This window comes from Lagopus leucura, unplaced genomic scaffold (assembly GCF_019238085.1).
Source record: "Lagopus leucura isolate 7727_CA_CO unplaced genomic scaffold, USGS_WTPT01 Super-Scaffold_100034, whole genome shotgun sequence".
In the NCBI taxonomy this organism is placed as follows: Eukaryota; Metazoa; Chordata; class Aves; order Galliformes; family Phasianidae; genus Lagopus; species Lagopus leucura.
The window spans coordinates 4,416,601-4,443,667 of record NW_024962283.1 but is presented as its reverse complement, the minus strand read 5'-3'; the positions used below and the strand labels follow the sequence as shown (position 1 = coordinate 4,443,667).

General features: G+C 52.8%; 2 protein-coding genes across 3 annotated transcripts in view; one reads left to right on the top strand and one right to left on the bottom strand.

Moving 5' to 3' along the window:
* Window positions 1-6,821, top strand: part of ZBTB16 (zinc finger and BTB domain containing 16) — a 72,066-nt gene extending 65,245 nt beyond the window's left edge. For both annotated transcript variants that reach the window (XM_042882337.1, XM_042882336.1), the window contains exons 5-7: window positions 1,348-1,518; window positions 4,992-5,159; window positions 5,455-6,821. In XM_042882337.1, the coding sequence (XP_042738271.1) occupies window positions 1,348-1,518; window positions 4,992-5,159; window positions 5,455-5,684 (569 nt within the window). In that variant the 3' untranslated portion in view covers window positions 5,685-6,821. The remainder of the gene's footprint in view (window positions 1-1,347; window positions 1,519-4,991; window positions 5,160-5,454) is intronic.
* A 6,166-nt stretch (window positions 6,822-12,987) lies between these two features.
* LOC122185997 (5-hydroxytryptamine receptor 3A-like) lies at window positions 12,988-19,542 on the bottom strand. The gene is made up of 9 exons (XM_042882242.1): window positions 19,470-19,542; window positions 17,074-17,240; window positions 16,813-16,857; window positions 15,871-15,980; window positions 15,044-15,213; window positions 14,748-14,908; window positions 14,257-14,467; window positions 13,599-13,832; window positions 12,988-13,353 (listed from the first exon to the last, which is right to left on the bottom strand). The coding sequence occupies exons 1-9, from the start codon at window positions 19,540-19,542 to the stop codon at window positions 13,055-13,057; spliced, it is 1,470 nt and encodes a 489-aa protein (XP_042738176.1). The 3' UTR covers window positions 12,988-13,054.
* Window positions 19,543-27,067: the final 7,525 nt, after the last annotated feature.

Genomic DNA, 27,067 nt, shown 5'->3' with positions numbered 1-27,067 from the left:
TTGCTCATTTATTTTCATATTCTCAGCTTTGCTCGCTCGCACGGTGCACAGCTCACCAAGGGGATGGCCAGCATCGAGCCAACTCGCTGCACACAAGGGCGTGCGGAACCTGCCCATGGAGGAGCACGGCCGGTGCACGTGCACTGCTGCTCCTTGGGCTGTGCCGGATCTCTGCACTACTTTTGTTGCATTTTGCCACCAGCACGGAGCCTGGACCCATCCCCTGTGCTCAGCGGGGTGATGCTGCAGCCAGGGATCCATCCACAGCACTGCGGGTGCCAGTGGCACACAGTGCCCAGAGCTCCTCCAGCACCCCTGTGTGCAGTGGCTTTGGTCCTCACCACCCCTCAGGTTGATTTTGGCACTGCAAAGAGCAGCCCTCCCTTTCCCTACTGTTTCTTAAAGGTGTTTGTTGGTTACCTTGAACATCTTGCTGCCGCTAATGAATTGCTAATACAATTTTCTAGATAATTTTATTTCCATAGTCCTCACATTTTAATGTCTCCAAAAAAGCTAGCATTTATTTGCTTAATCTCCCAGCGTAATACAATTTGCACTGACTCATAGGTTCTGAACAATCAGCTATGCATAAACTAAAACAAACTGTTTAATAACACAAAGGTCTTATATTTTTATTGACTGTGTGTAAGTATCTCTATTTTTGTGCTGGTGTTTCTTTTTTATGTACTCTTCTGTTGATGCAGCCAATTTTATAATTGTGCATGTGGCTCACAGGATTAAGCTTCTGGTGGTATTACCACTGAGGGTCACAAGCAGTGCTGAGGGTGTGCACATGGTCCTCCTGTGTTCAGCCCACTGCTGCCCAGAGCAGCTTTGCATGGTGCTCAGGCATCCAACTGTCATTTCTTTGGGTCCTGTTTCCACCTGGCATCAGGGGCTGTGTCTCACACAGGTGCATGCAGCCCATCCCAACATGGGGAATTATCCAAGCAGGTGCTTCGCATTTGGGTTGGGGGCGTGGAGATGCAAGCCTACAAGGGATTTCCAGCTGCACCCAAGGCAGTAAAATCCCTCTGCTCTCTTCTTGCACTCCTTTTCTATGCTGAAGGGTTGGAATTGCTGCAGTCCCAGTGCCAGCCCTGCTGCTGCCCCCTAGGAGTGAGGGCTGTGGGTCTGTGCCTTGTTCAGGAGTTCTTCTCGTCCAGGGATGCTGTGTGTGCAGCTGAGCACACCAGGCAAACGGGGCAGGTGCGGAAAGCGGGCTGCTGTCTGTAACAAGAGAGCTGGAGGCTGTGAGCAGTCACTGGGGCTCGCAGTCCCCTTCCTCACAACCACCCCTGGGAGACGCCCAGACATTGCCTCACTTTTCTGTCTCCTCTCCTGCAGGTACAGACATGGCTGTCTTCTGCCTGCTCTGCGGCAAGCGCTTCCAGACGCAGACTGCCCTGCAGCAGCACATGGAGGTGCACGCCGGGGTGCGCAGCTACATCTGCAGCGAGTGCAACCGCACCTTCCCCAGCCACACTGCCCTCAAGAGGCACCTGCGCTCCCACACAGGTACAGCCAAGGCCACCGAGAGCAGTCCTGTGCCATGGGGTGGGAGGTCCTGGTGCTGCCCATGGAGCCCCCATCTGGGTTCTGAGCTCTGTGCAGGAGAGCTTGGGACTGGCAGCTTGGTGGCAGTCACCAGCTGATGCTGAGCCATGGGTGGAGCTGGAGGAGCGTTCTTTGCTGGAGCTCCAGCTGCAAGGAGGGCTGGGACAAAGATGTTCCTTGCTAAAAGGCACTTTATCATCTTTTTAATCTTAAAAATATGGAGGCAACTGTTATCCATAACCGAGGTTGCTTGAGTTTAAAAAGAACGAGAAAACAAAGGGGGTGGGGGGAAGTGCTGTGTGTAATAAGTTGATCCGGTATAATGTGACATGTGACCTTCTTAGGGGATGTGCGATCTTACCCCGCTTCATCGGCTTAAATGCAGTAGATGCACATAATCAGCTGGTGCTCGGCTCTAATGGGATTACAGTGACCTGGGCTACGTGTATATGGTATTTACATTGCACACCCACCGAGGTGCTTTTGGGTTAGAGGAGAGCTGGGGTATGAAACCACGGATTTGTTCGTGTTACTCGGTGTCCTCAAACCACCTGCCTGATGTTGGCCCTGTCCTCCTGTGCTTTGCTCCTGCTGCGAGTCTCCGTTATGTGATTGTGGCTTTGGGACTGCAGTGTAGGGTACAGCAGCTCTTAGAACATAAGACTGCCTTGTATTGTGCCAGGGGTGGTTCAGGTTGGATGTTAGGAAAAATTTCTTCTCCCATAGAGTGCTTGAGCACAGATGCCTGTTGAGGTGGTGGGCTCACAATCCCTGCAGGTGTGCAAGAAACATGGAGATGTAGCACTGAGGAATATGGTGGGATGGGGTTGGGGATCCAACCTTAATGACTCTCTGGTTGATCATATGTGGGAAAGAGGTGTGAGTGCATCCCTTCCAAAGCAGAAAGTGAAAGTTCCCTGGCAGGTTTAGTACCTGAGACTGGTGCATTTGGGGAAAACCAAGCAACACTGTAGGACTTTCCACCTGCGTTTTTTTTTTTTTTTTTTGCTATGGAGAAATGGCCCTTCAAGCTCCTGGTGAGGGGTGGCCTCCCATGGTCCCCAGGTGCTTCTGTCCCCAGGAAGGAGCTGCTTCTCCCCTCGCTCGTGGCAATGAGTTTGGATTCAGAGCCTTGCAGCACCCAACACGTGCAGCAATGTGGCGAGGCTGGGGAGCTGACCCTCACCCAGCTCAGTGATTAGCAGGATTGTGCCGCTCCACGCAGCGGAGAGCTGGCCTGTAATTTGCAGCCCAGCTATGAATCAGAGCAACTGAAATTGCTTTTTGCAGCGGTGGGGAGGCGGGGATGGTTTGCAGGTGGGTGGAGGGAATGCTCCTCTCCCATCTTTTCCCACACCAGTCGCGGGGCTGGCGCTCCAGCAGCAGTGTGATTGCTGGGGGGAGGCAGATGCAGATTGTTTTCATCTCTTTTCCTTCCTCTTTTTAACCAGCTTCCTGCATACACATGTGCTGAGTGCTTGGGGGCTGGGGCAGCGTCATGAGAAGGTCTGCATCGCCAGTGCCTGTTTGTCCTGCATCCATGCTCCCAACCAGGAAACCCAGAATCGCACAGCGCTTATGATCCCATTAATGCTGAGTGGAGCAGCTATTCATAGCAAGTAATCCAGTGACCTGGGCTGTGGGTCACTCTGCGTGGGTTCTGCCCCCAGCCCCTGATGGTTTATTAGCTCTTGGCTTTAAAAATAAACCAGGATCCTCGGGGCCTTATGAGTAGTTAGTTGTGCTTCGTGGTTATTCTCGGAGTGGGAGTGCAGTGCTGAGTCCGCAGAGAGCTCATGATGTGGTGCCCAGCTCTGCCTGGCAGCATCCCAGAGCTGGGAGAGCACAGCAGGAATTGCAGGGTCTTTTATCACTGTGGAGAGCACAAAGGCTGCAGCCCTTGAACGTATCCCGGTTTTGTCAGCCCCCCTTTCTGCTGAGCAGGTCGGGGTAGTAGAAAGGAGGGGATGTTGGTGTTGTATTGGAGAGTGAGTTACATTGGGGCTTCTCTGCTGGTTATCTGTAATCCAAACCCTTGCACTGATCCTCAGTGCCAATGGATCCACTGCTCTGCCTCCGTGGCACAGAGCACCAGGTAGCAGTGCAGAAGCGGGTCACAGGTGCTGGAGGGGATCTAATTAGTCCCCTTTGTCCTGAATTTAATGTTAGGCTCATTAAAGGTTCTGCAAAGTTAATCAGCGTGCCACAAATTGGATTTTAATTTTTTTCCCCCTGGTTCTGCAGTCAGAGCAGTGTTGCTGTGGGGACGTGGGTCCCATTAGTGTCCCTGCATCAGCACTGTGTGTGTGTAAGGAGGGTGTGGGTCTGGCCCTCGAGATGCCATATTTAAACTCATTTACCACATGATCAGGTTGATAATTAAATTCATGCGGATCCTGTCAAACCAGCTCCTGAGTTTAACACTTCACTTAAAGTACCAGGGTGCTATAAAGAAGCAGCAGGAGGAAAAAAATCACTATTCTCATGGGTGGCTGAGGCTGAACAAGAAAATCCTTCACCTGGCTCCCATCTGCAGGTGTTCTCTTAACTATTGAGCAAATGGGAGTGCTGAAAATGGGCAGCTGGCCGTCACATGACAGAGTGGTTTGGGTTGGAGGGGATCATCCAGTTCCATGGGTCCGTTTGGTTTTAGGTACAAGGAGTTCAATGGAAGATAGAGGCAAAGCTGCAGCCTGCACAGTGCAATGTGGTTAAAGATGTGTTGGTTTGGGGGCTGTGTAATGGGAGGTGTTTGCACCCTGTGGGATTGTTGCTGGTTTGCAGCCGTTGGGAAACAATGCCGTGCACAGAGCAGCAGACCTCTCTGCAGGGCTGGGGAGAGAGCAGGCAGAGAGTAAAATATCATTGCAAAGAGGAAGTGAAAGCACAGGCATGTGAGTATATAACTAGAAGGACAATTTATGCCCAGGCACGAGTGCAGTTTGACATGGGGATAATGAAAAAACGTAGGTCATTGTGGATGACTTAAGCCTTCACAGCTGAAGAAAATGTATGAAATGCGAGGAACATTACACGCTTGGCAGCTCTGCACATCTGCAGTAGGACAAGTGAAATACAGTTGGCCATTCTTTACCATAAACTGTGGTTGTAGGATATGCAGCACAGAGAAATTGTAATTACAGTGACAAGACAAATCAGTAATATTTAAATATTCATGAACAAAGTCTTGGACGATCAATCTATCTTTATTGTCCTTGCCTTCACTGCCGTAATAAATAAGTAGCTGGAGCCCTCACCTTTCATTCAAATAATTCTGAGTTTGGTGCTGAGCCCAAGTTCATTTATCAGGGTGCTGAGCAGCGCTGCGGTGCGGGACCGATGCAGGCAGAGGGCTCTGAGTGCACAACCCTGAGCTGTGCCCCTGTGCCGCTCCCCACGTGCCCACCATGGGGCTGACCCACACGTGCTTGCAGGTGACCACCCCTATGAATGCGAGTTCTGCGGCAGCTGCTTCCGGGACGAGAGCACGCTGAAGGGCCACAAGCGCATCCACACTGGGGAGAAACCCTATGAGTGCAACGGCTGCGGCAAGAAGTTCAGCCTGAAGCACCAGCTGGAGACCCACTACCGCGTGCACACGGGTAGGTGCCGGGCAGCGAGGCGGCCGCAGCGCCAGGGCTGGCTGCTGGGGAGAAGGAATCATTGAATGCATCAGCATGGAGCTATTGTAAATAGCGGATCAATAGTTAGATCACTTTTGCTGTTCATTACTTCATTATTCGCTGTGTCTGTGCACAGAGCGAGTATCGATATTGGGTGCGCTGGGCAGTTAATTACTGTGCTCGAGTGAGGCCCCGCAACCTCGTGTAGTGCTGAAAGCCCGTGCCATGCTGACCCTGTCCCACTGACCCCATCCCACTGCCCTGTTTCCCGCAGGTGAGAAGCCCTTTGAGTGCAAGCTGTGCCACCAGCGCTCCCGGGATTATTCGGCCATGATCAAACACCTTCGGACCCACAACGGTGCTTCCCCATACCAGTGCACCATCTGCCTGGAGTACTGCCCCAGCCTCTCCACCATGCAGAAGCACATGAAGGGCCACAAGCCGGAGGAGATCCCCACTGACTGGAGGATAGAGAAGACCTATCTCTACCTCTGCTACGTCTGAGGGACATGGAGGGGACGTGGGGCTGAGTCATGGAGGACTGGGCAAAAAAAAAAAAAAAAAAATGCATCGTCCATGGCCTTTTGTTTCCATTTTTTGTTTGTTGCTGGAAGGATCCCTCACTGGGGTTGAGGATGGGGAGGTGCAGGCATGTGGTGCTCACTGTGCTTGCAGCATGGGGTCCCATGCTGGGAACACTGGGGGGCTGCCCTTCCCATCCACGGCCCCTTCCCCTCCCCAGCCCCTTGGCACTCTATGGGGTGTGTGTCCACTTACCCCACTCCCTTTGCCACCACCAACCAGCAGCCATCCCACCCCGCACAGGTGGCACCGGATCGATTGCGTACGAACAGCATAGTTCGTGCCTCACCCCGACATCGTGAGCAGTGATTTGGGAATGCTTTAATTTCATTTTCTCCCTCTATCCCCATCGATGACCCCTTTGGAGGAGCTGTCGCAGACCCCTCTGGGCGAGGCAGTTACCCTTGGGCCCGGCCCCATGTTCAGCGGGAGTTCAGCACCCCGCAGGTGGGACAGCGCCCGGGGCTGCGCTCACCCGTCGAGCCCCCCCGGGGGGGCGGTGGGGTGCAGTGGGGTGCTGCCGGTGCTCCCACAGCTTTGGCAAAAATCTGGAGCAAAAACCTCTAGTTTGCAGGGGCTGCGTGAGGCCGCAATCCTCCTCCTGACCAAAGACCTTTCTATGCATTTCTTTTTCCTTTTCTTCTAATTCGGGAGGTGAAGACAAAGCCTTCAGTGGGAGGATGAAGCTGGGGGCTGCGTGCTGCTCCCTGTCCCCATAGGAGCTGCAGCTCCTGTCCCACAGTGCCCTGGGTGAGCTGTGGCGATGCTGGGCCAGGAGATTCTCTCTTTTCTTTGTGTTTTCAGGTGCTTGGAACGTGCCAATGCTTTTTTTTTTTTTTTTTGCCCAGCCCTCAACTCCCGGAGTCTGCGGTGGAGCGGACGGTAACAAATGGCTTTGCTCTGTTTTGGTTTGGGTGTTGTATTTTTGGTTTTTTGTTTGTTTGTTTGTTTGCTTTCGGTTTGTTTTTAAAAGTTTTTGACTCTTTCTGTGTTTAGCACATTTTACTTGAAATTACCTCGTTTTTTTGTGACCTCATGAGCTTTTATTGATTTGGGGGAGGGGGGGTTTGGGGAGGGGGGTGTTGAAGTGAGGGGGCCGGGTGAGGGCCACGCTGGGGCAGGTGACGCAGAGATGCCAGGGAGGGGGATGGCGTGCTGGGCCCCATTGGCCACCTCTCGTGCATTATCCTTTACCAAAATGGTATTTTTTGGAGCGGCCTGACGGAGCCTGGCTCGCCGGTTCGGAAAGCTACCTCTTGTGTTCGTTTTTGTTGTGTTCTGATTTTTTTTTTTATTTTTTATTTTTTTTTTTGCAGTGACAGAAGCACAGTTTGCAATATTTGTGTTTGCTTTGTGATGCCATTTGGGTTTTCATCTCATGCTTTACTTGCAATGGTGTATTATTTTGTAATTTAGCTGCGTTTGTATTAAAGTGGGGAGGGGGAGGGGGAGGGCGGGAAGAGTTAGGGAGAGGTTTTGTAGATGGGAGTAAAGGGAAGAGAGCAGGGTGTCTGTACTGCTGTCCCCTGTCCCCTTGCTCCCTCACTGTCGGAAACGTGAAGGCCTTAATCTGGGGAATTCGCTGCCGTGTGACAGCGTGGTGGGGCAGGGCGCAGCCCGGCGACTGTCGGTGCTGCAGGGAGGGGAGTGTGAAACTTGAATAGGAGAGCGGAGCAGTTGAGCGCCATCTGTGATGTGAAAGCCCGGGGTGCAGGGCTGGCATCGATGCCGCGAGCTTTGGGGCTCTGTGCAGCTCCGTCTGAGCACCGAGCGGGGCGGGTTTGCGATTGTTCATCTGCAGAGCATCGCCCTTTGGCCACGCACAGGGCTTGCTGGGGAGGTGCTCATGGGGGCAGAGGGCTGCGATGGGGACCCTGAGCCGCAGTGGTGCTGCTGGGGGGGGTCTGTCCATGCAGAGCAATGCCCTGTGTGCACCTGCGAGCAGCGGCACTTTGGCTGCTCCGCACCGAGGAGGTGAAGCGGGGCAGATGCTGATGTAGTACAATCCAGGATGTAACTTTGGAGAATGGCTTGTTTAATCTTTGTGCCTAAAGAGAAACACACACATACACACAACCACCACCAACAAAACAACACACCGGTTCTTTCGTATAAACGGTTGCTGCAATTTCTCACAAGTATATGGTACCTTTTTGCAGTGAATTGGTACTGCTGGTCGTGGGTGTCATGGTACTGCTGAGCGTTCAGCTGAGCTCACGTGGCTTTTGTTGCTTTAACGTTCCCTTCCCTCTCACTGTCCCTTTCCTCCCCTAACGCAGACGCTGTCATCGTTTGGCTTCAGAGCTCAGCATGGTGCAGAATGGGAATCAGGATTCCCATTGGCTCCCAAACAGCACGAGCAGAGTCACTGCAAGGCTGTGTCTGATGATGGGTTGCCCAGCTGGAGGGCGACGTGGCGGCCAGCTTCCCTGTGCTCGTGGGCTGAGCCATGCTGAGCCACGCGCAGTGCGGTGCCGTGTCCGTGTGCCCCATGTCGGGCAGTGCAGCACAGCACAGCGCCTCCCCCCCACCCAGTCCCAGTGTTTGAGTGCACATCCTAGTATTTGTTTCACGTAGTGTGACGTATGCATGAACTTCTGAGGCTGCGAAGCCATGGTAAAGCTCCATGACACCTATCCATATATATATAAGTATATATATGTATATTATAGCACTGAGGACCAACTGCCCTGCTGGACCAAGCAAACTAAGGCTTTCTTTCATCGCTTGTCTTTTATGTCGTGACAGCCCAAGTGCCAGTCTGATTGCTCTGTATTAAAACTAGTGTTTGGAATTAATTGATGTTATAGTTCCGTCTACCTCAGCACCTCCTGGTAGCCTCATTTTAGAAGGTGCCCAATTTTTTGTTTTTGTTTCTTCAGAGTATGGGTTACTATTTTATTTTATTTTTTTTTGTACAATTCTGTTTCCTCGCTGTTTGTTCCTTTGCAGTACTGCTTGCGAGTCCTATCTGTTCTTTAGCCACAGATGCAGTTAGCTAAAATTTCCTGAAAAATGAATAAAATAATTAAAAAAAAAAGTCCCGAGTTGTGGTGTCTCCTAGTTGCAGCTCTCCGCATCTGCCTTCATTCTGTGTAGATTCAGATGCATTTCTTTGTAAAACTTCAGTGTTTCTGACAGGAAAAAAAAAAGAAAAAAAAAAAAAAAGGAAAAAAAAAAAGAATATACTGCTGCAGGTTTTTTTCTCTCCATGTGTCACTAAGTGAAGTTCGTGCCTTCTATAGCAAAGAGAATATTTTTTACATCCTACTAACAGTAGATTTTTTTGTAGTGGACATTTTTTGTATTTTTATTTATAAGTCTCATAAGGAAAATAGCAATGTTCAGTTGTATACCTTGAATCTGCAGTTAGAAGAAACAATAAAGTTAATTCAGTTGTCTCAGCCTGCCGTCTCCTGTCGCTGTTCTGTGCTCGGATGCCGGCCCTGGGAGGAGGAAGAGGAGGATGTGGTGGCAGCAGAGCCATGCAGTGCTGCGCTGTTGGCACTGGGTGTTCCTATGGTGCAGGTCAAGCATCCTGAGCATTGCTGGAGGGTGTGGGTGAGGAGGGCTGGGCGGATGGGGGGATCCATCCCTGTGCACCCCCTGACCTGTGCTCTGTCCCAGGGATGGGCGGTGCAGGGAGCAAATCCCACCTCTGTGATCCTGGAGAGATGGGAGTCCTGCACAGCAAACAGGAGCTGCTGTTTTTCTAAGGGTGTGCAGCCTGGAAGATGCTTTTCTGTGGAAAATGGAGGTATGTGATCGTGGCTCTCAAGAATTTCTTTTTCATTAAGAGCCACGAGCTCCTAAAAAGCTTCCTTCTTATTTATGCAGGGCTCCCTCCGTGCTTTGGCATAGGAGAGGGGCCCTTACATGGGCAGAAAATGAAACGTGCCTCCTGTTTTAAAGTCCCTTGGCATCCCTGGAGACTGTTTTATCGTGCGCCGCATGATGCTCGACAGGGTGATTTGCTGCTGTCCTTTATTTTTCCTGTTTGAGGAGAGAAGCAGCAGCACGGACAGCTCTGCCATTTGGGTTCTGAAGCCAAAAGGGCCATTCCCACCCCGTGTGGGTGCCATTCCCACCCAAGGTTGGCTCTTCCTTGCTGGGATGGTGCATGCACAGGTGCATTTGCGTTGCTTGGGAAGGGAGCAGGGCCGGTTGCAGGCTGCCTGGGTGATGTAGGAGCAAACAGCAAGAGGAGGATTCACAGCAGGAAGCCCACACAGGAGCTCCCTGCTGCTGTGGGGTGCAGGGGGTGCAACCCTTGGCCCTGCTTGCTGCTGCCAGTGCAGGCACTGCTGCTGCATGCACAGCTCGCTGGGGAGCAGAGCGGGTTTGCCTCAATGAAAGTGAACTCGTTCATTTAAACCTGACTGCAGAGTAGTCTGGCCCCCCGCTGTGTTAATTATCCTGTAGTTCTAAACTGATTGCTGTACACTAAGCTTAAGCCCTCCTTTATTTATTTACTGACTACATTAACAGCAAAGTCTGCACTCCTTTTATGTCGCTGTATGGCATGCGGCACTCGGCCCGGTGCACTGCGAGCTGCTCCCTCCCACCCTTGGTGCCCCCCAGGGGGGCTAGGGTGCAGTTACGTGCCCATCCTGTAGCAGTCCCCGTGCAGTCACTCCGTGTAACACGTTATTTATTTTTCAGGTGATGGATGCAATGCACTGTGGTGTGAGCGTGGGCTCCTCCTATGCCCACAGTGAGCTGTGTGCCCACCCAAGGCTCCCCCGGGGCAGCTGTGCCCCATCTTCTGCTCTGTGGGTCCTGCTGCAGGGCACAGCCAGCATCAGAGGCTCCTGAAGTGCTGGTGGCAACACATGAGCCTCCAAGTGGCAACTGCCTCTAGGTGCTGCCTCTTGGCACAGCCCCTCCTAGGGATGTGTTGGGCACCCCTTGTTGAGGGGTCCTGCTTGCAGCAACCTGCTGTCTGCACCATCCCTCGTGGAGGAAGGGATAAGATCCCGCTGCAGCGTTTGGCCTCATACAAAGGAGTTATTATAACAGGGAAATTGTCATAGGACTGGGCCTTTGTCTGTACATTCACACAGCAGCTGGGAGTGATTATGCTGCAACGATGTTCTGTTCCATCAACATTATGTCCTCATTAAACCTTTATTAGTAGATTAGATTCAGATTTATTGATTTTTTTGTTGTTGTTTAGAGGAAAATCCAGGCTCAGCTCGTAGAGATGCCTGTAACTTTTCCTGCATGCAGCACTTCCCAGAGCCGTGCGAGGGGAAAGCACTAATCTGAAAGGGAGAAAGCCTGGGTGCTGCCTCCTGCTCTGCCTTAACTCATTTCCCACAGCAATCTATGGAGCGGGTGAGGGTTAGCAGCTCTGCACTGGGATCGAGTCACATCGGGACCGGGATGGCCAGAGAAGTGTTGTCTGTGGGATCTGTGGTAGCAAGGTGAGCCGTGGGGCAGAGGGCTTTTGTGGGGCATGGCTGAGGAAGGAGATGCTGTGGTCCCACCGACCCCAGCCCAGGTCTCGTGCGGGTGGGAGGCGTTGCACGCCCGGTTCAATGGGCCCATTGGATTTGTCTGTTGGAGCGTTTGATGTTACATGAAGGCAGCTCATTCCAGAGGGTGTTAATTGCCCGCTGCAGTGATCAGGTCTGTAGCGCCATCGATCTCAGTAGGATCAATGGGCTGATTTAGTGTCTCACAAACTCTTTAACTGGACACCTCATCAATAGCCAGCCACTTACAGACCATCAGCGCATTAGCGCTGGTTGGGGCTGCCAGGAGCCCACGCCACCCAGCCAGCAGCCCTCCTGTCACTTAGCAGGGAGTTTTCCTGCATGTGAAGGCCTGGGAGGGTGTCTGGCCTATGGATTGGGGTTGGTGGGCTCGGAAGTGGACACAGAGGTGCCAGAAACTGTGATATCTGTGTTCCTGCCAAGGAGCTACCACAGCAAACAGGATGAGGCCTCTCTTCATCTCCAGTACTTCAGAGGACGGTGCCTGCGCTGGATGCTCAGGTAGGGAGCAAGTGTGAAGCACATGTCTGTACCTGCACAGGGTTTCAGGAACCACCCTGAAAATGCTATCAGTTTGGCTTTTTCTCTTGGCAGACATCACAGCTGCCTGACACACTACCCCTAGTTTGCAAACACGCTGTGCAGGTATTGCACTGGGCAGAGCAGCTCTTTACAATTTTTGGCTCAAATCCCAGTCCTGCTGTTCTGAGATGCAGGAGCTCCTTTTCTCTCCTGTTGGACAGCAGCTTCGTGCCACTACCCTGGCAGAGGTATGTAGAGGGAGCATGCAGCTTTGGAAGCCTGCAGTAGTGGAGGACCAAGACAGGTAACTCTGTCTCTTCCAGCATTGCATTCCTATGGAGACAGACCCATTTGCACTGTGTATTTTTGTTGTGTTTTTTTTGTTCCTCTCCCCCCACCCCACTAGTTCTTTCCCAGTTACTGTACTGATGGGTAGGAATGTGGAGGGGATCTGCTGGTCAAGCATGCAAAAAACACTCAGGAGAAGAGAAGACACTGACATGCAGGATCTGAGGCTCTGGTTGAAGCATTAACAAAGAACAAGAAACAGATGCGCAGCTTCCAGTGTTTCGTGCAAGGTGAGTGGAGCTGGTGAGCACAGCCCTGCGTGGAGGGCAGATCCATGTCCCTCTGCCACAGCAGGTTGCGTGATGAGGATGGAGGTGTGACCAGGAAGGAGTTGGGTGGCCCCGGGATGGAGGAGACAGCAGGAAAACACCCTGGGGAAGGGTGGAGAGAGGGGTGGGCATCCTGATGACCTGGGCTTCAGATGAGCCTCCGCTGGGCAAGGTGAGGGCTGAGCCCCACGAGTCCAGAAGCGCGGGGGTTTGGCTGGGACCGGGGAGCCCCGGCGGGAGCGGCGCCGCCGGACTGCGCCGCTGCCGCTGTCCGTGGTGCTGAAGCGGCGGGCGGGAGCGGGGCCGCGCTGTACTCGTGGCCTTAACCTGGCTGGAAGGAGGATGAAGAGGGATGGGTGAAGAGGCTGCAGCCAGCCGGGAAGCCCTTGTGAGGTGAGAGAAAGGGAAAGGAGCTCGGTTGGAGCTGACAGCGCTTTGGTTGGGGTAGGCATGCTCGGTGTTTGCTCGCTTTTCCTCAGCCCTTATCTTCGCACTCAGATGCTGCTGTTCTAGAGCTACTGGAAGTGGGGCAATTGCACCAGTCTGGATCTCTGTAGTCAGAAAACACAGACGGGTCTGAGTGCATGAATCAGGGAATAGCCTCTGGAGCGCAGCAGCATCTGAGGTCCTCACATTGCCTGCCCCAAAATGCAGCTCAGGCATACTGCCACACCGACCAGAGGGTGCCCAGTGTGACAGTGTAGGCCAGGACAGCCACCAGGTATGCTCGGAAGAGCAGGACGTCCAACACGTAGCCCACTTGCAGCCACTCACGGGCGACATCACGGAATTCATCACGCTTCTCCAGGAACTGGCGGATGGTGGTGATCTCGTGCAGGATGCTGTGAATGAGCAGAGAGCCCTCTGCTGGAGTGGCAAAGGCAGGGGTGGGCCTTGTGCCTCCTGCCACCTCTCGCTCCCGAGGGTCTTCGGAACCATAGTGGTTCAGCTTGGCTGCAGGATCAAGAGAGAGAAGAGAGAAAAATCTTTTTAAATGCAGAGCTGAGACTTATGCATGTGATCTGGACATCTGGATTGCTGTGCATGTGCCACAGTGCTCCAAGAGAGATGATGGTGAGAGCTAATTGAAATAACAAATGCTAGTTCTGATAATACACCACTAGAAGAGCTTTCGGCTTAGTTCTGAGTAGGATTCATTTCCCTTCTGTTTCTGCAGGACCACTCTCCCCAGTCCTTACCTGTGCTGTCATTGTTCTCCACGTGCCTAGAGATGTCTGAGCTCTGTGTTCTGCTTTGGCTGAATTTGTTCCTGTCCCAGATGCAGAGCAGTGCAGTGGCACGTTCCAGCAGTAAGTGCTTCACCCAGCTGGGGACGTGAGGCTGCAGGTCTTGCTTGTGTACCAGGCGCACAATGAAGATGGTCTCTGTGAGGCTGATGACGAGCAATGCCATGCACACCACAAAATAGATGCCTGTGGAGATGCCAACAAGGTGAGTGGCCTGCATTGGCCAGCTCAGTCTTTAGATCGATGCACAGTGCAGGCAGGTCTTGAGTGAATTCTTCCTGCCAAGCCCTGCAGCAGATCTCTGGTCACGGCATAGAGCTGCAGCTCCTGGAGCTCCAGGCCTACAACTGCTTTGTAGCCCACCCCACCCTGTTGGCAGGATGTCATTCTGTTCTCTGGGCTGCTGTGGCATTGCCTGCACAGCCATGCATCTGCTCCAACACCAGAGCTCCAGTGCAGCTCTGTCAGATACGTGGAGTAGCCTTGATACCTCCAAATCCTGAGCTATTTTGCAGCCCCCATTTCTGTACCAACCCACATCTCCCATTTCTTGCTCTTGTGTGAAGAGCTCTTGCCCCAGCACCAGCTCGGGCCAGTGGTACTGCCTCACCTATCAGTGGGGTGCCAACAGCAGTCGCTGGAAGCGTGTCAGATACGATGATGAGGAAAACTGAGTAGCCCAGGAGGAGAGTGATCTTGAAAGACACCCTCTCACCACTGTTGGGAGGCAGGTAGAAGCCTACAATGTCCATCACCATCAGGAAGATGCTAGGGAGCAGCAGGTTGATAGTATAGAAGAGAGGACGCCTCCGGATGACCACCTATTGGGACACAGGGAGAGACAGGAAAGGTTTAGTGAAGGCAGAGCCCTGCTTGAAAGGTAGGCTTGGGCTGGTCTGGGTCTCTACTAAGGCAGGTGAGAGTGGTGGGCTGCACTGCCCAGACCCTTGGAATGGTGGAGGGATGCACCTCAGCACGGGGCTGGGGAGCAGCTTGAAGTAATGGGACCAAGGGCAAAACTATGCCACGGTGTCTCATCTCTGAGAACAGCAGCGCTCAAAGCAGGGCACAGCGTTGCCCCAAGAAGGCAAGAGCCCTTACGTAGAACTTCATCTCGGCGTAGCTGTCGCTGCTTTTGACGCTGAACTCCTGGAAGTGGCTGAGCACGTAGAGCAGCTCCCACTCGCCCTGGTTCATGAAGACGCTCCTGTCGAATTTCACCAGCTCCGGCTGCCGCCACAACGAGAGGTTGATGTCGCGGACTGCAAGGGAGGTGGGGACGGAGCTGCAGGCTGCCGGGCACGGCATTCCCGAGCCGCTGGGGCCACCTAGAGGGGGACGCGTCCCCTGCACGGAGCCGCCCGCCCCGCTCCCGTCCCCGAGTCCCCAGCGCTCACTGTTGTGCAGCCAGCTGGTGAAGGTAAGAGAGCAGTTCTGGATGTCGAAGGGGAAATTGTAGATGTCCAAGCTGCAGGCTGTCACCACCTGGATGGGCTTGAGGTTCTGGACCTCTCCGTGGTGGCGAATGTAGACGTAGGGGACGTCAGGGGACTTCCCGACGTCCACGCTGGAGGGCACAGGGACAGAGAACATAAGGGTAGGGAGTGCTTTGGGGAGGGCTGCAAACAGCTGGGCTCCTCCTGGCAAGCTGCGTTTGGGATGGGGACTGCCCAGCACTGGGACCTTTCCTTGCTGTTCTGCCAACGGGTTCTTTTGGAAACAAGTGGAGGTCAGGGGAAAGGGCCAAAGCAGTAGCACACTGCCCTGCGTGGGCACAGCTGCCCCATGTCATTACCGTGCTCCCCGTGCTCTCCCAGAACAGCCCAAGCCCATATGTGGCTCTGCCTCACGGGGGTCTCTGCAGCATGAGATGGTGGGAACACCTTAAATCACAGCAGAAGTGGGGGTGGGGAAGGACAATGGCTGGCTTTGCAGGGAGGGCTGGCAGCTCTGCAGCTGCCCTCGCATTGTGCTTCCTTAACAAAGCCTTTCCCCAAATATCTGGATCCCACCCCCAGCACAGCGTGGGTAATTACAAATGTGTGCAGTTAGCCAGCATTGGAAATGTCCCAAGTGCCAAGCCGTTCCCCATCTGCAGCCCACTGCACACGGGGGCAATGCCAGTTCTGTGCCAGGAATACAGAGCAAGGCACAGTGATGGGAGAGGGAGGTTAAAGCCCCAAGCTCTCTTTTGGGGTTTGGGTTGGGGCTGTGCTGTACTTACAACTCGTTGATGAGGATGTCGGGCACCCAGATGCTCTCTGCAGGGAGGGAAATCTGCGTGATGTTGTCAAAGTGTGCTGGATCCCACTGGAGGAACTCATCTGTCCAGTGCTGTGGGGGCAAAGCAAAAGGGGATCTGGAAGGTAACACTGGCCTTGCCAAGATTCAAACCCAATGCCAGCAGTCTGTTACAGAAAGAAACCCTAAATGTCTAAATGTCTGAGAGAAAGGAAAGCCCGTTTCTCCAGCTACACAACAGTGAGAAGCAGGCAGTGTGCAAGCTGTGTCTTCAGAGTCTTGACTCATGCTCTGCAGAGGTCTTGTTATGACCTGCAATAATGGGGGATAACCCCATGGTGTGAGCTGGAAAGGCATGTGCTCACGGAGACACGTTTGCCTCCCAGGGGTGCTCTCACAGGGATACTACCCCATCTCCAGCAGCATCTCCCATGAAAACAGAAATGCCTGTCCTGTCTCTTCCTGAAATTGCTTCCTTCTGCACTCATCCAGGTGCTTTGTGTCTCGTGGGCCTTGTTTGAGGGTGAATTCATTGACTGATACCTGTGCAGTTGCAGGGAACAAAAACCAGAGGTGAGTGAGTAGCTGAGCAGACAAGGAAGCTGTCTTTGGGGAAGAGGCTTACAAATGAACTCAAAGGAGATTTTCCTTTCTGTTGAATTTAGTGCTCCACAGCCTTCCTGCATTCCTGCACCCAAGGGAGATGGCCCCAGTTTTGAAAAGGAGCCACCGTGCCAGGACCTGTCTGCAGGGCTGAGAGCTGGGATGATGAGGTAGGCAAATATCAGGGCTGTCTGACAGCCACCTGCCTTCCCCCATGCATCCCTCCTGGGACTGGCACATCCCTGCACACTGTGGGGCAGAGCCTCGGTGCTGGCAGATGGGGCTGAAGGGAAGATGGGGCTGGAAAGGTCCGTGGGCTCACCTGTCTGTACCAGATGTAGGTGGTCAGCACCTGGTTTTTCTCGTCCTGTGGGAACAAGAGGAGGAGTGATTGGGGCAGGGTGACAACAAACCATTGCTGGTGTAGGTGGGTGGGAGTAGCCAGGGGGAATTCGTGCAGCAAGCATCATCCCTTTTACAGAGGAATGAACAGCAGCAAAATGCTGTGGGGTGCAAGGGGAGAGGTTGGTTGGGAACCCCTTGGTTCCCCATCAGAGCTGGGATGGGAGGACAGCAGGCTCACCACGCTGAGGATGGCGTACACCATGACATCGATGGCCACGGTGGTGGTGGTGCGCCAGTCCTGCACGGGTCGGACTCCCCTCCTGTAGTGAGCCAGCAGCGTGTCGGACAGACGGAGCAGGGCTGGAGTGGAGGGATCTGGCTCTGGGCTCCCCTGCAGGGCTCCTGCTGGGATGGGGAGAGGCAGCTCATATTTGTTGTTTGCCCCCCTGGTTCCCTGAATCACCCTGACCTTCCCTGGGCTCTTCTTGGGTCTCAGGTGGCCGTGTCCCACCGGAAGCTGCTGCCTGCCTCCTCTGCAGGAGTGATGTCAGGACAGTGGGAAACTGAGAGGGAATCACTGCCCCAAGATAAGCTTTCTAACCCTTATTGGAGAGACATTACTTCTTTACTATGAAGGTGAAGGCTAAGGTTAAAGATGAGCTAAGATGCTAAATTCATGCAAGGTAACAAAGAAGACTAAAATCTGTCTATACCAGATAAAAAAAGGTACCTGTTCTAATCCTGGGGGGCTGCACCACGTGTGTCACCAGACTTTGCATCCAGTTCCCCAGTGCTTTCTATGGCACAAATGCCTGCAAACGCTGCTGGCCAGTCAGTCTCTTGGAAAGCAACTGCATGCCAGCTGGGTTTTTTGGCTATTGGTCAAATATCTGTTCCTTAGCTCATCTTTGCTGCCCTGGTGCGTTCATGCAATGCTGGGAAGGTTCTGTGCCACTCCTCCATCATTTGTGGCTCTGAATGGCACTGCATCAAGGCTGAGGAGCCCAAGTATTGGACAGCACATCTTCTGCACATTCAGATCTCGTCTCTTTGTGGCACACGTGAGAGTTGGATGCTCTGAGCCCACAAAAGGAGGAGGTGCAGCACAGGGCTGTGTGATTAGAGCTGGGATAGCAGTGCTCTGTGCCATCCCTGCTCCAGGCACTCCTCCTGCCCTATATGTGTAAGGTGTATGGGCTGAAGCTGAAGAAGGACCCACAGGGTTGGTGTATGCATGTGTGCACGCAGCGTTGGCCCTGTGCTGCTCTGCCAGGCTGTGGGCATTGCATCTGCAGCTCTGTGTTGCCAAACTGGTATCTTTAGCTATGAGTAACATCACTTTGTTGTGCAGGAGCAATGTTGGTGTTGGTATCTCAACCAACAGAGCCCGCTCTGTATGTAACCAGGGGCACTCATTGAGTAGATCTGCAGGAACTTGGGAAAAAACTGCCTGGGAGGAAATACTCATCTTTTATTTTGAGCTAAGAAAAAGCAGCCCCTCCAACTTTACGTGCAACCCATAATGCTCCAGAGCTGGCCATGCTCATGACCCTCATCTAGACACACGTTAGCAGTTGGAGGCAACAGGGGTGAGAAGCAGCAATCAGAGGGATGGGAGGAATGGGAGGAACTCAGGCACTGCTGCCACTGCACCAGTGGCTCTGGCCAAGCTGCAGCTGCTCACAGCTGGCTTAGGGCACCTTGTTCCCAGTGCATGGAAAAAGCCACATTGGATGGGGCTGGGCTCACTGCAGAGTCCCAGTGCTGGTCCCAGGGCTTGGCTGGCTCACACCATCTGCCACACTGCAGGTAAGTGCTGTTTGCTCACTGTTTTCCATCTGAGCTAAAGGGAAATCTTGTCTATGAAATTAAATAACTAGGAAACTGACTTTAAAAGGGCAGAAAGCCCCCAGTTGCTATCTGTTGGCTGGCAGCACTCTGTAACCAAATATTCAAACTTTGTGATGCAATCAGCATCAACCACAGAGTGAACTTATTCCAAAAAATGCCCAATGGTAAGACTTTTTTTAAATCCAGGACAAAATATCTGTCTGTCCGTCCTTCTCCGCCCCCCCCCCCCCCCGTGGGGCCGTTGGGGGAGGGGGACAGAAACAACATGCACTCCTGAAACCACTTGCATGGCCCTGTACTGGTTGCCTTTGACTATTCAACATAAAGAACATTGGCCAAAGCTGCTTCCCCTGCTCAGCCCAGCAGTTGGGCCGTGGCATACAGCCACTGAAGCGGGGTCATGGCACCATGTCTGGGGATCCTCCCTTGGGATCCAAGTGCTCTGAAACCCCTGATGTGCCCAAAACTCTGCGCTGGGTTCAGGTAAGCCATTACCTCCCTCTCTTTGCAACCACACTCACTCAAGCACGCAGTGCCTTGGAGCTCTTTCCAAGCTCTTTCCAAGAGGTTATCCATGGTTGGATTTACCCATGGATGCAGATTTGGAATAATTTTAATCTTAAAAAATACTTTAAAACAAACAAACAAGCAAACATCAAAACAACCCTAAAGTTTGCATGCTCTATAGAGCCACTGCTTACATGAAGGTGCTCCAACGTGCCTCCAGCTGCAAGAAACCAGCTCCTTCTCCCACCCCTGAAGGTTTCCCCATCGTGTCCTTACCTGCATTCTGCAGCATCGACACCGGTGGCAGCAGTGCCAGGAGCAGCAACATGACAGCCACCGCCAGCACCATGGTGCCCCGGCTCCGTCCGCAGTCTGCGCTCTCCTCTAAGTGAACCCAATCAGGGAAGCAGGCAGCACTTTTTGCTCGCTGTCCCCCAGCCGTCAGGTTTGGGAAAATGCGTAATTAATCTTGCAATCAGCCTCCTCTGCTGCATCGAGTTTCAGGAGGGGAGGGAGGAAGGAGGAGGCCGCCCGCCCCACAGCTGGCATGCTGCGAATGCTGAGTATCTGAGCCCCCTGGCCATGCAGAGTGCTGGGGGGAAGCTCCTGTTTCTGGGAGGACTGGGAGCTGGCTGCATCATCTGCGGGTGGCAGCAGTGTGAGATTTCCCCATCAGAGCTGTGCTACTGTGGATGCTGTGCAGGTGAAGGATGAAACCTGTGCCAGGTGCTCGCCATGTGGCTGTGCAGGTTCGCTCTGGGGGATTGTGAGCCGTGGAAGAGAGCAGGGGCTGCAGGAGGTGTATGGGGAGCAGTTCTGGTGATGGAGAGAGCCACAAGGCTGAGCCAGGAGCCCTTTCATGGCCTGCAAATGAGAGAGGTGAGATCTGTGCCAGGGACGTACAAAGAATAGAGCTGTAGAATGGCTTAGCTTGGAGGGGATCTTTAAGGTCACTGCACTCCAAGCCCCTGCCGTGTGTAAGTTGCCAACAACCAAACCAGGCTGCCCAGGGCCCATGCAACCTGGCCTTAAGTACCTTCAGGAGTGGGGTGCTTGGTGTGGGTACAGCCAGAGCTGCTGTGGGGCAGGGTGGGCTTCCAGCAGCCAGGCAGAGAGCTCTGGAGCTGCACTGAGCAGTGCTGGAATTGGAGTTGCTATAGGGGAAGAAGAAATAACTGCTCAGTGGCAGGGATGAGCAGGGCAGGCTGGAGAAGGACTTTCCCCAAATCCTCACGGTGCTCCCAGCTTCTCCAGAAGCTCCCTCGTACTGGGAGGGCTGGTGAGGCAGCCAGGCAGGATCGGAGCCCTCGGCTGCGGCAAGGAGCAAATTGCATCAGATGGCAGCGTGGAGTCACTTAAACGAGATAAGAATTAGTGCACGGCCCTGATGAACTCCCCCTCGGCTGCCAATAGCGGTGTCAGGGAAAGAGAGAGTGTAAAGCTGGGGCTAATTTGATTTCTCAGCTCTGTTAGAGGATGGTAAGTCACCTCCCGGGGAGCGCAGACAGCTCGGAGCTGTTTGCTGTTATTGAATCTGGATAATAAAAATCACGGGCAGCGCCGCAGCGGGGCTGGGGATCGTGCCCTGGGCTGCAGTGCTGGGGAGCGTGCAGAACCCACTGCCACCACCCTGTCCTCCTGGCACCTGCAGGGAATGGGACACGATGCATTGCATGGGGTCCAACCGAGGGTCCCAGCATCAGAGTAGGGTCCGGGGTGGAACAGGACAGTGAGGAGCAATGAACCGCAGCCTCAGTGGCAGCATCATTAACTCTGTATCCTCTCCCTTGGGTTTTATGTCTTCATCTTAAAGAGATTTTAATGTAGTTCCTATCAGGCCTCCTGTTATCGGATATCTAATTAGTGTGATCTATTATAGCCTTGTATTACGCGCGTGCACACACAGTCTGTACGTCGGGGGCTCTTACGGGACTTTTTGTGGGATGTCTGATATAAATTGGCAGTATCCAGATCAGATTTACTCTCTGAAATGGTATAATGGGATTTTATTAGCTCTGTAATCTGCTGCACAGTAATTGCTTTTCTGAGAATCGAAGCGCTCGGCATCTCGAGTTTCCCTGAGCTCAGCCCGGCTCCCTGCGCCTGCAGCACTGCCACGGCTCCGGCACCGCTCTGTGCACCAAAACCTGGTGAGTCTTCCCTCCTTAAGGGCTAAGGATGGTGCTCAAATCCTTCATTTTTCCATGCAGGGCTGAATATGTCAGCTACGTTGCGAAGTCTCTCTGTGGGTCCTGCCTGCAAGTTGCCCTGGTTGCCCTGCAGGTTGGTGATGCTGTGCCACGCTGTCCCCTGGTTTTAAGCATGCTTCAGCTCTGGCTGTCTTTCAGGAGGCACCAGCTGTGGGAAAGGATGTTTTCCTCAGTGCTGAATGCTTCTCAGAGTGGTGACCTCAGGGTGGGGGACACTGGAAGGTAGGGGCTGTGCACGATGTCCTGGTGATGCTCACAGTGCTCTGCATCCCTCCCCTCACACCAATCTGTGCCAACCAGGAATGCAATCAGAGCCACCTGCTGCAGCTGTGGGCTCAGCCCTGGGCTGCTGCATGGGGTTGGGCACTCGCTGATGGACACAGAGGAGCAGGAGGGGCAGGGAGGTTACAAATGGGATGATGGCAGAACGATGCTTTGTAGATTGCAGAGCGAAGGGCCATTCCTTGCTTCTATGGAGACAGCTCCCCATAAAGGCTAATAGGTTTTTGAAGGATACAGAGCATGGAAGGATCTGTTGGCTCCACAAGGCCGTTCTTTTAGTGCAGGGAGCAAGCTGGGTGCCCAGTGAAGGGGTCCATCCTCCAGAACCCCTACAAAGCACATCCAGGATGCAGCTGGAGGGTGGTTTTGGGAGCCAGGCTGGAGGCAGGAGCTCCATTAGGCACTTTGCTAATTTAATCACCACCATGGGTCACTGCAGATCTTGATAGCTTTGCTCTGCACAGGGAACTGGGCTGACAAACACCTCACTGCCATGCTGGCTGCCTCATTGTGAGCCCATAAATGTCTCTCAGGTAAATAGAGGTAAGCGCTGGAGTAACATGCAGATAGGGCAGCATTCAGCATCGGCAATGCTGCCGTCCCACAGCCCCCCAGAGCCAACCTCCAAGTCTGCATTAAGCAGGTAACCCTGAGATCATAACAGAAGAACAACTACAGACATTTCCAAGGATCTCACCGATGCACTGGTTAAAACAATTATTTTTTCCCCTCGTGGGTATGCATCGCAGGTAAGTGGTTCCTGCCATGGCAGTGCAAGTGCAAGACAGCAGCAATGAAGACAAAGCGTTGGTGGTGTATCCTTCTGGGGATAATCACACACAACTGGGGGATGAGGAGGTGACCCGCTTGGTCTCCTCCATCTGCAATTCTTGTTTACTTTGTTTGTCTTTATGAGGGAGTGCGATTATGCAACTGCTGTAATGAGTTTAAATTTATCTCAGCAGTGCTTTGGAAATAAGATTTTATTAGAGCGATAGGAAAGCTTGCCCAACTCCTGTCCCCATCCTCACCAATAAAGATGCACAGGGGTCATAAATAAGCAGCGCTGCAGTGGCCGGGAAGGGGAGCGCTTCCACAGCCCCACTGTATTTCATGGTTTAATTATCAGCAGCACAAAGTTCTGTGGGCCTGAAGGGGACAGTTAAAATGTCTCTGCAGAAAGTGCTCTAAAGTGACGCTCTGTAATGAACGTGAGGCTGTCTCACGGTGTAAGAGAGTATCTCCTCCAAAACGACTCGGTTTTAATCTCCTTTGAATGCTTTGTGACAAATGGGCCAGGCTGCATGGCACCAAGTGTCACTGGAAGGGGATCACTTTTTTGCAAAGTCATCTGTTGGCTTTCAAAGCCCTCCAGCTCTGAGCAGAGGTGGGTGCTGCAGGGGGGGCAGAGGTTGGAGCATCAGTGCAATGAGGGAGCAGCCCTGGGTGTGGGGTGCAGCCCTGGACAAGGGGGGCAGCTGGCACCTGCACAGAGTGTAAAAAGGCCTTAGTGCAAACTTACAGAGCTGCAGCAATGCTTGGGATGTGCAGCGCTGCAGGGCACAGCGGAGGGACCTGAGCCCAAATCCAGCTGGCTGCAGGGAGGTTTTGGGGGATGGAAGGGTGTCAGGATGCAGCTGATGTTGCTCTCATTTCATTAACAGCAGCAGAAGCATTTCACGGGCAATTGGAGATAAATACCAGCGCCGTGCAATGAGCAGCGAGAGGCAGCTGCAGGTAGGGGCTGGGACAGTGCCTGTGCAGAGCAGGGGGGGCTGTGAGCTCTCTTATCTCAGTGCCCCCAGCCACACTCCTACTGCTCACAGGGCTGGGGATCACCCCTTGTCACAGGGCTGCCCACAGGACAGACAGGCAGGCGGGGTGGTCACCACGCAGAGGGTGCTGAGCATCCCTGGGGCAAACAGGAGGATGGAGGCAGGAGGGGGGGGGGTGACAATTTGGAGCACAGCAGCCAAATGGGCACAGCTGTAGCCCGGTCTCAGAGAGCTCAGCTAAGGAAGGTTCTCCCTCTGCAAGCTGCTCGTATTTACTCATCTGCTTAATGAACTCCACTTGGAGCAGCTGCAGGGATGAGTCACGCTGTATTTCAAGGCAGCAAGTGGTGACAGTGCTGTGCTGGCATCAGGTGCAGCTCAGGCCAGGGGGCAGGGAGTAGCCGTGCAGTTTGGGATCTCATTCTCAGAGCAATGCTTGCTGTATGGCTGTGAGCCCCTTTCTCTTCTTTGGGCTGTGACAAAGTGTGAGCCATGCCCTTCTTTGCTGTGGACCGGTGCCCTGACAGTCCCTCTGTTGTGCTGCCCTTGGGGACGTGGCCAGCAGCATGCTGGGCATGGTGGTGACCTTGGAGCTGCCAAACCCACAGTCCTAGGGAGGATGCTGGGATCCCTGCGCTCCCAGGGCTGGGAATGGAAACCCGGCAAAGAAGCTTGATGCCTTTAAATCCCCCATCAAAGCACTTTCCCTTCAGTTCCGTTCACCATTAGACACCCTTCAAGTGTTAGCAATATTATGCCACAATTTCATTATCCATTAAAGCCAGGTAATAATAAGTACACCAAGGTATTTGGAGCCCATTGGCGTTAATGGAGGAGATCCATCTCATTCCGAGCAGGTACAGCGCCGCGCGTCAGAGATGCGATATTACCCAAGGTTAGGCAGGAATTGCCTTGCTGAGAGCAAACCCAACAGTATTTAATCTTGCATGGCTGTCTTTATGGCACAGTGTGAGCCTGGGTGCCCAATTTGCTGCTTTTCTCCCCCTTTTATTTTGCTGCTGCACCTTCCTGACCTGGTTAGGTGGGAACACACCCCCAGTTCAGGGGCATTTCTTCCTATCCTTGCTTTTTAGGGGAGGCTTGGTGCATCCCCAGCAGTAGATGTGCACCAGGAGCTGTGCACATGCCAAGCACTTTGAGGCACAAGCATTTCAAAATGGAATTTCTCTTCAGTGCCTGCTGCTTTTGAACATGACCCTGTGGTGTTTCTGGGAGAGCAGGTGAGGGTTATTTGCTGTCTCGTAAGAGCAAGTGTTTGGTGTCCATTGAAATCCCCCCCATACTTATGCTCCCTGAGTGCTGGTAAACATTTCTGGAACGCTTTTTCATTCTTTTTTTTCATTTAACAGTGCAGATTGATTGCTTCCTTTTGATAAAATCAGGCTGGATGGAAAGATCTGAAAGTATGGAAGGAGAGGGATGGGGGCACACCATCAGCTCCCACTTGTTCTCCATCCAAGAGCATATGCCCCTCACCACAGTAAATTATCTTTGATATAACGGCACTTGTACTGTGCTTGACACTGCAAGAGAATCACCAGTATCTGTCTTGCACCCTAATTAGTTACTGTGACATTAATCAGGCTGCTCAGCATAACACATACCCACAGCAAACCCAGAGCTAAAAATACGAGGCTGAGTTTCTATTGGCAATCAGGACATTAATAATTTTTTGGAAGGAGTTGTCTCAGCCACCTTCAGCAGGGATTTGTGTTCATTCTCCATGCCTATAGATTTTCCTGCTCATAAAACTGATAAGAGTGACCTCAAGGTAAGTGTATTTTCTGTATGAAATGATGCATGCAAATCCCCTTCCTGTTCAAGCCCTGGCTTCTCCCAGTGGCTGCAGTCCTGGCTTTGCTTTACGGATGTGCTGGGCTGCAGCCAGCTCAGTTCCACGGCACGATGGCACAGCCACGTCATGTCTCTCCTAGTAAGATGGTCAGATATTGGGAAAGATTTCTCTTCAGAAAGAGTGGTGCTACATTGGCACAGCTGCCCAGGGAGGTGGTGGGGTCACCATCCCTCGAGGTGTTCCAGAACTGCAGAGATGTGGCACTGAAGGACGTAGGCATGGTGGGATGGGTTGGGTTGGACTTGGGGATCTCAGAGGTCTTTTCCAAGCTGACTGACCCTCTGACTCTATGATTCTTCTGCAGGAAGCCATGGAGGAGGAGCAGCTCCCTTCTGGCCTCCTTGGGGCTGGCCCACAGCATCCTTACATGGACCGCACAATCTGGCTCCTCCTCACCAAGTTAAGCACCAAGTTTTGCAGTGCCAGCTGGCTGCTGTAATTGGCTCTCTCGTGGCATTATTCACAGCTCTTCCCTCTTTCTTTCCCAGCTACCTTCCATCTTGCTTGTTAAAAGCAAAGGATATTTCGTAGAATTGGAATTCATTAGTCTTCCTAACAGAGGGAGCCTACTTAGACCTAAATTGGTGGTTAGCAAACGCAGAGATAATTCCCATGCGTTTGTATTTATCTTCCCAGTTCGGCAGCGTGTCGAGACAGCTGCCTCGGCGTCTGTCGGAGAGGCTCCAGCCAGCAGAGGGGAATACAAAGGTATCTGCCTTCCGCAGTTGGCGAAACTCAATATAAGCAAATTGGAACTCCGACTTGATTATCTCCCCGATCAGATTTCCCCAAGGCCCTAGCAATAACTTGATATTCTCAGGCAAGACTAGTCTTTTATGTGCGGGAAACAGGAGGCAAAAAGATCACAACAGAAGTCGGAGACGGGCCGGGAGCTGCACGGCTCATCGCTCGGCGTGGGCACCAACCGGAGCCACGATAACAGCCCCTGCCTTTGGGATGGCATTGGTTCAGGTGCCAAAATCTCAGCATCTTCGCTCATCTCCTTCTGAAACTTCCCTTTGGGGGCAGGAAAAGGGCGTCTCATGGAATCGTTTGGGTTGGAAGGGGGGCTCAGAGGTCATCTGGTCCATCTCCCAGACCTGTTCTCTGCTTCTCCTGCTAAGGATGGGTAGGGGGGTGCTGAGCAGGTACCCATAGGACACACTTTTTCTACCCTAAACTTTGTGTTTCCAGCTGCTCCGAATGCAATTTCAGTTCAGCAGGGAGAAGGAACTCCGTTTCTGCAATATTAGAGCTAATTACAGTGCTTGCAGTTATTCATTAAATTCATGTAGCATATTTCCTGTAATTAATACCATGCCCACACAGCCCTGTTTTATCACACTTGCCAGCACCTGAGATGTATTTTAGCAGCTTTTGTGGGATATTGGAGTAGGTTGGAACATCACAGATCTGCTGCTGGGCTGAAGGGGATGCAACAAACTCCAAACTCAATAATATCAGCTCTGTTGCTATGAATAGCCCTGCAAACGTGAAATGGACAGGTTTTTACCTCTCCCTTTGAAAACATCCCTCCAGATACATCTTGAATGCTTTTTCTTTTATGCTTGGAGCCAAGATGACCCTTAAGAGGCCATGCTGATCCTCCCACACCTTTGCTGATGTTCCAAGCACCCGCACTGCGAGGCAGCCAGAGAAATGAGGAGCTGCAATTGCATGTGACACGTTCCTGAGTGTTCCTCCACAGATGCAAAAAAGGAATTTTGCTTC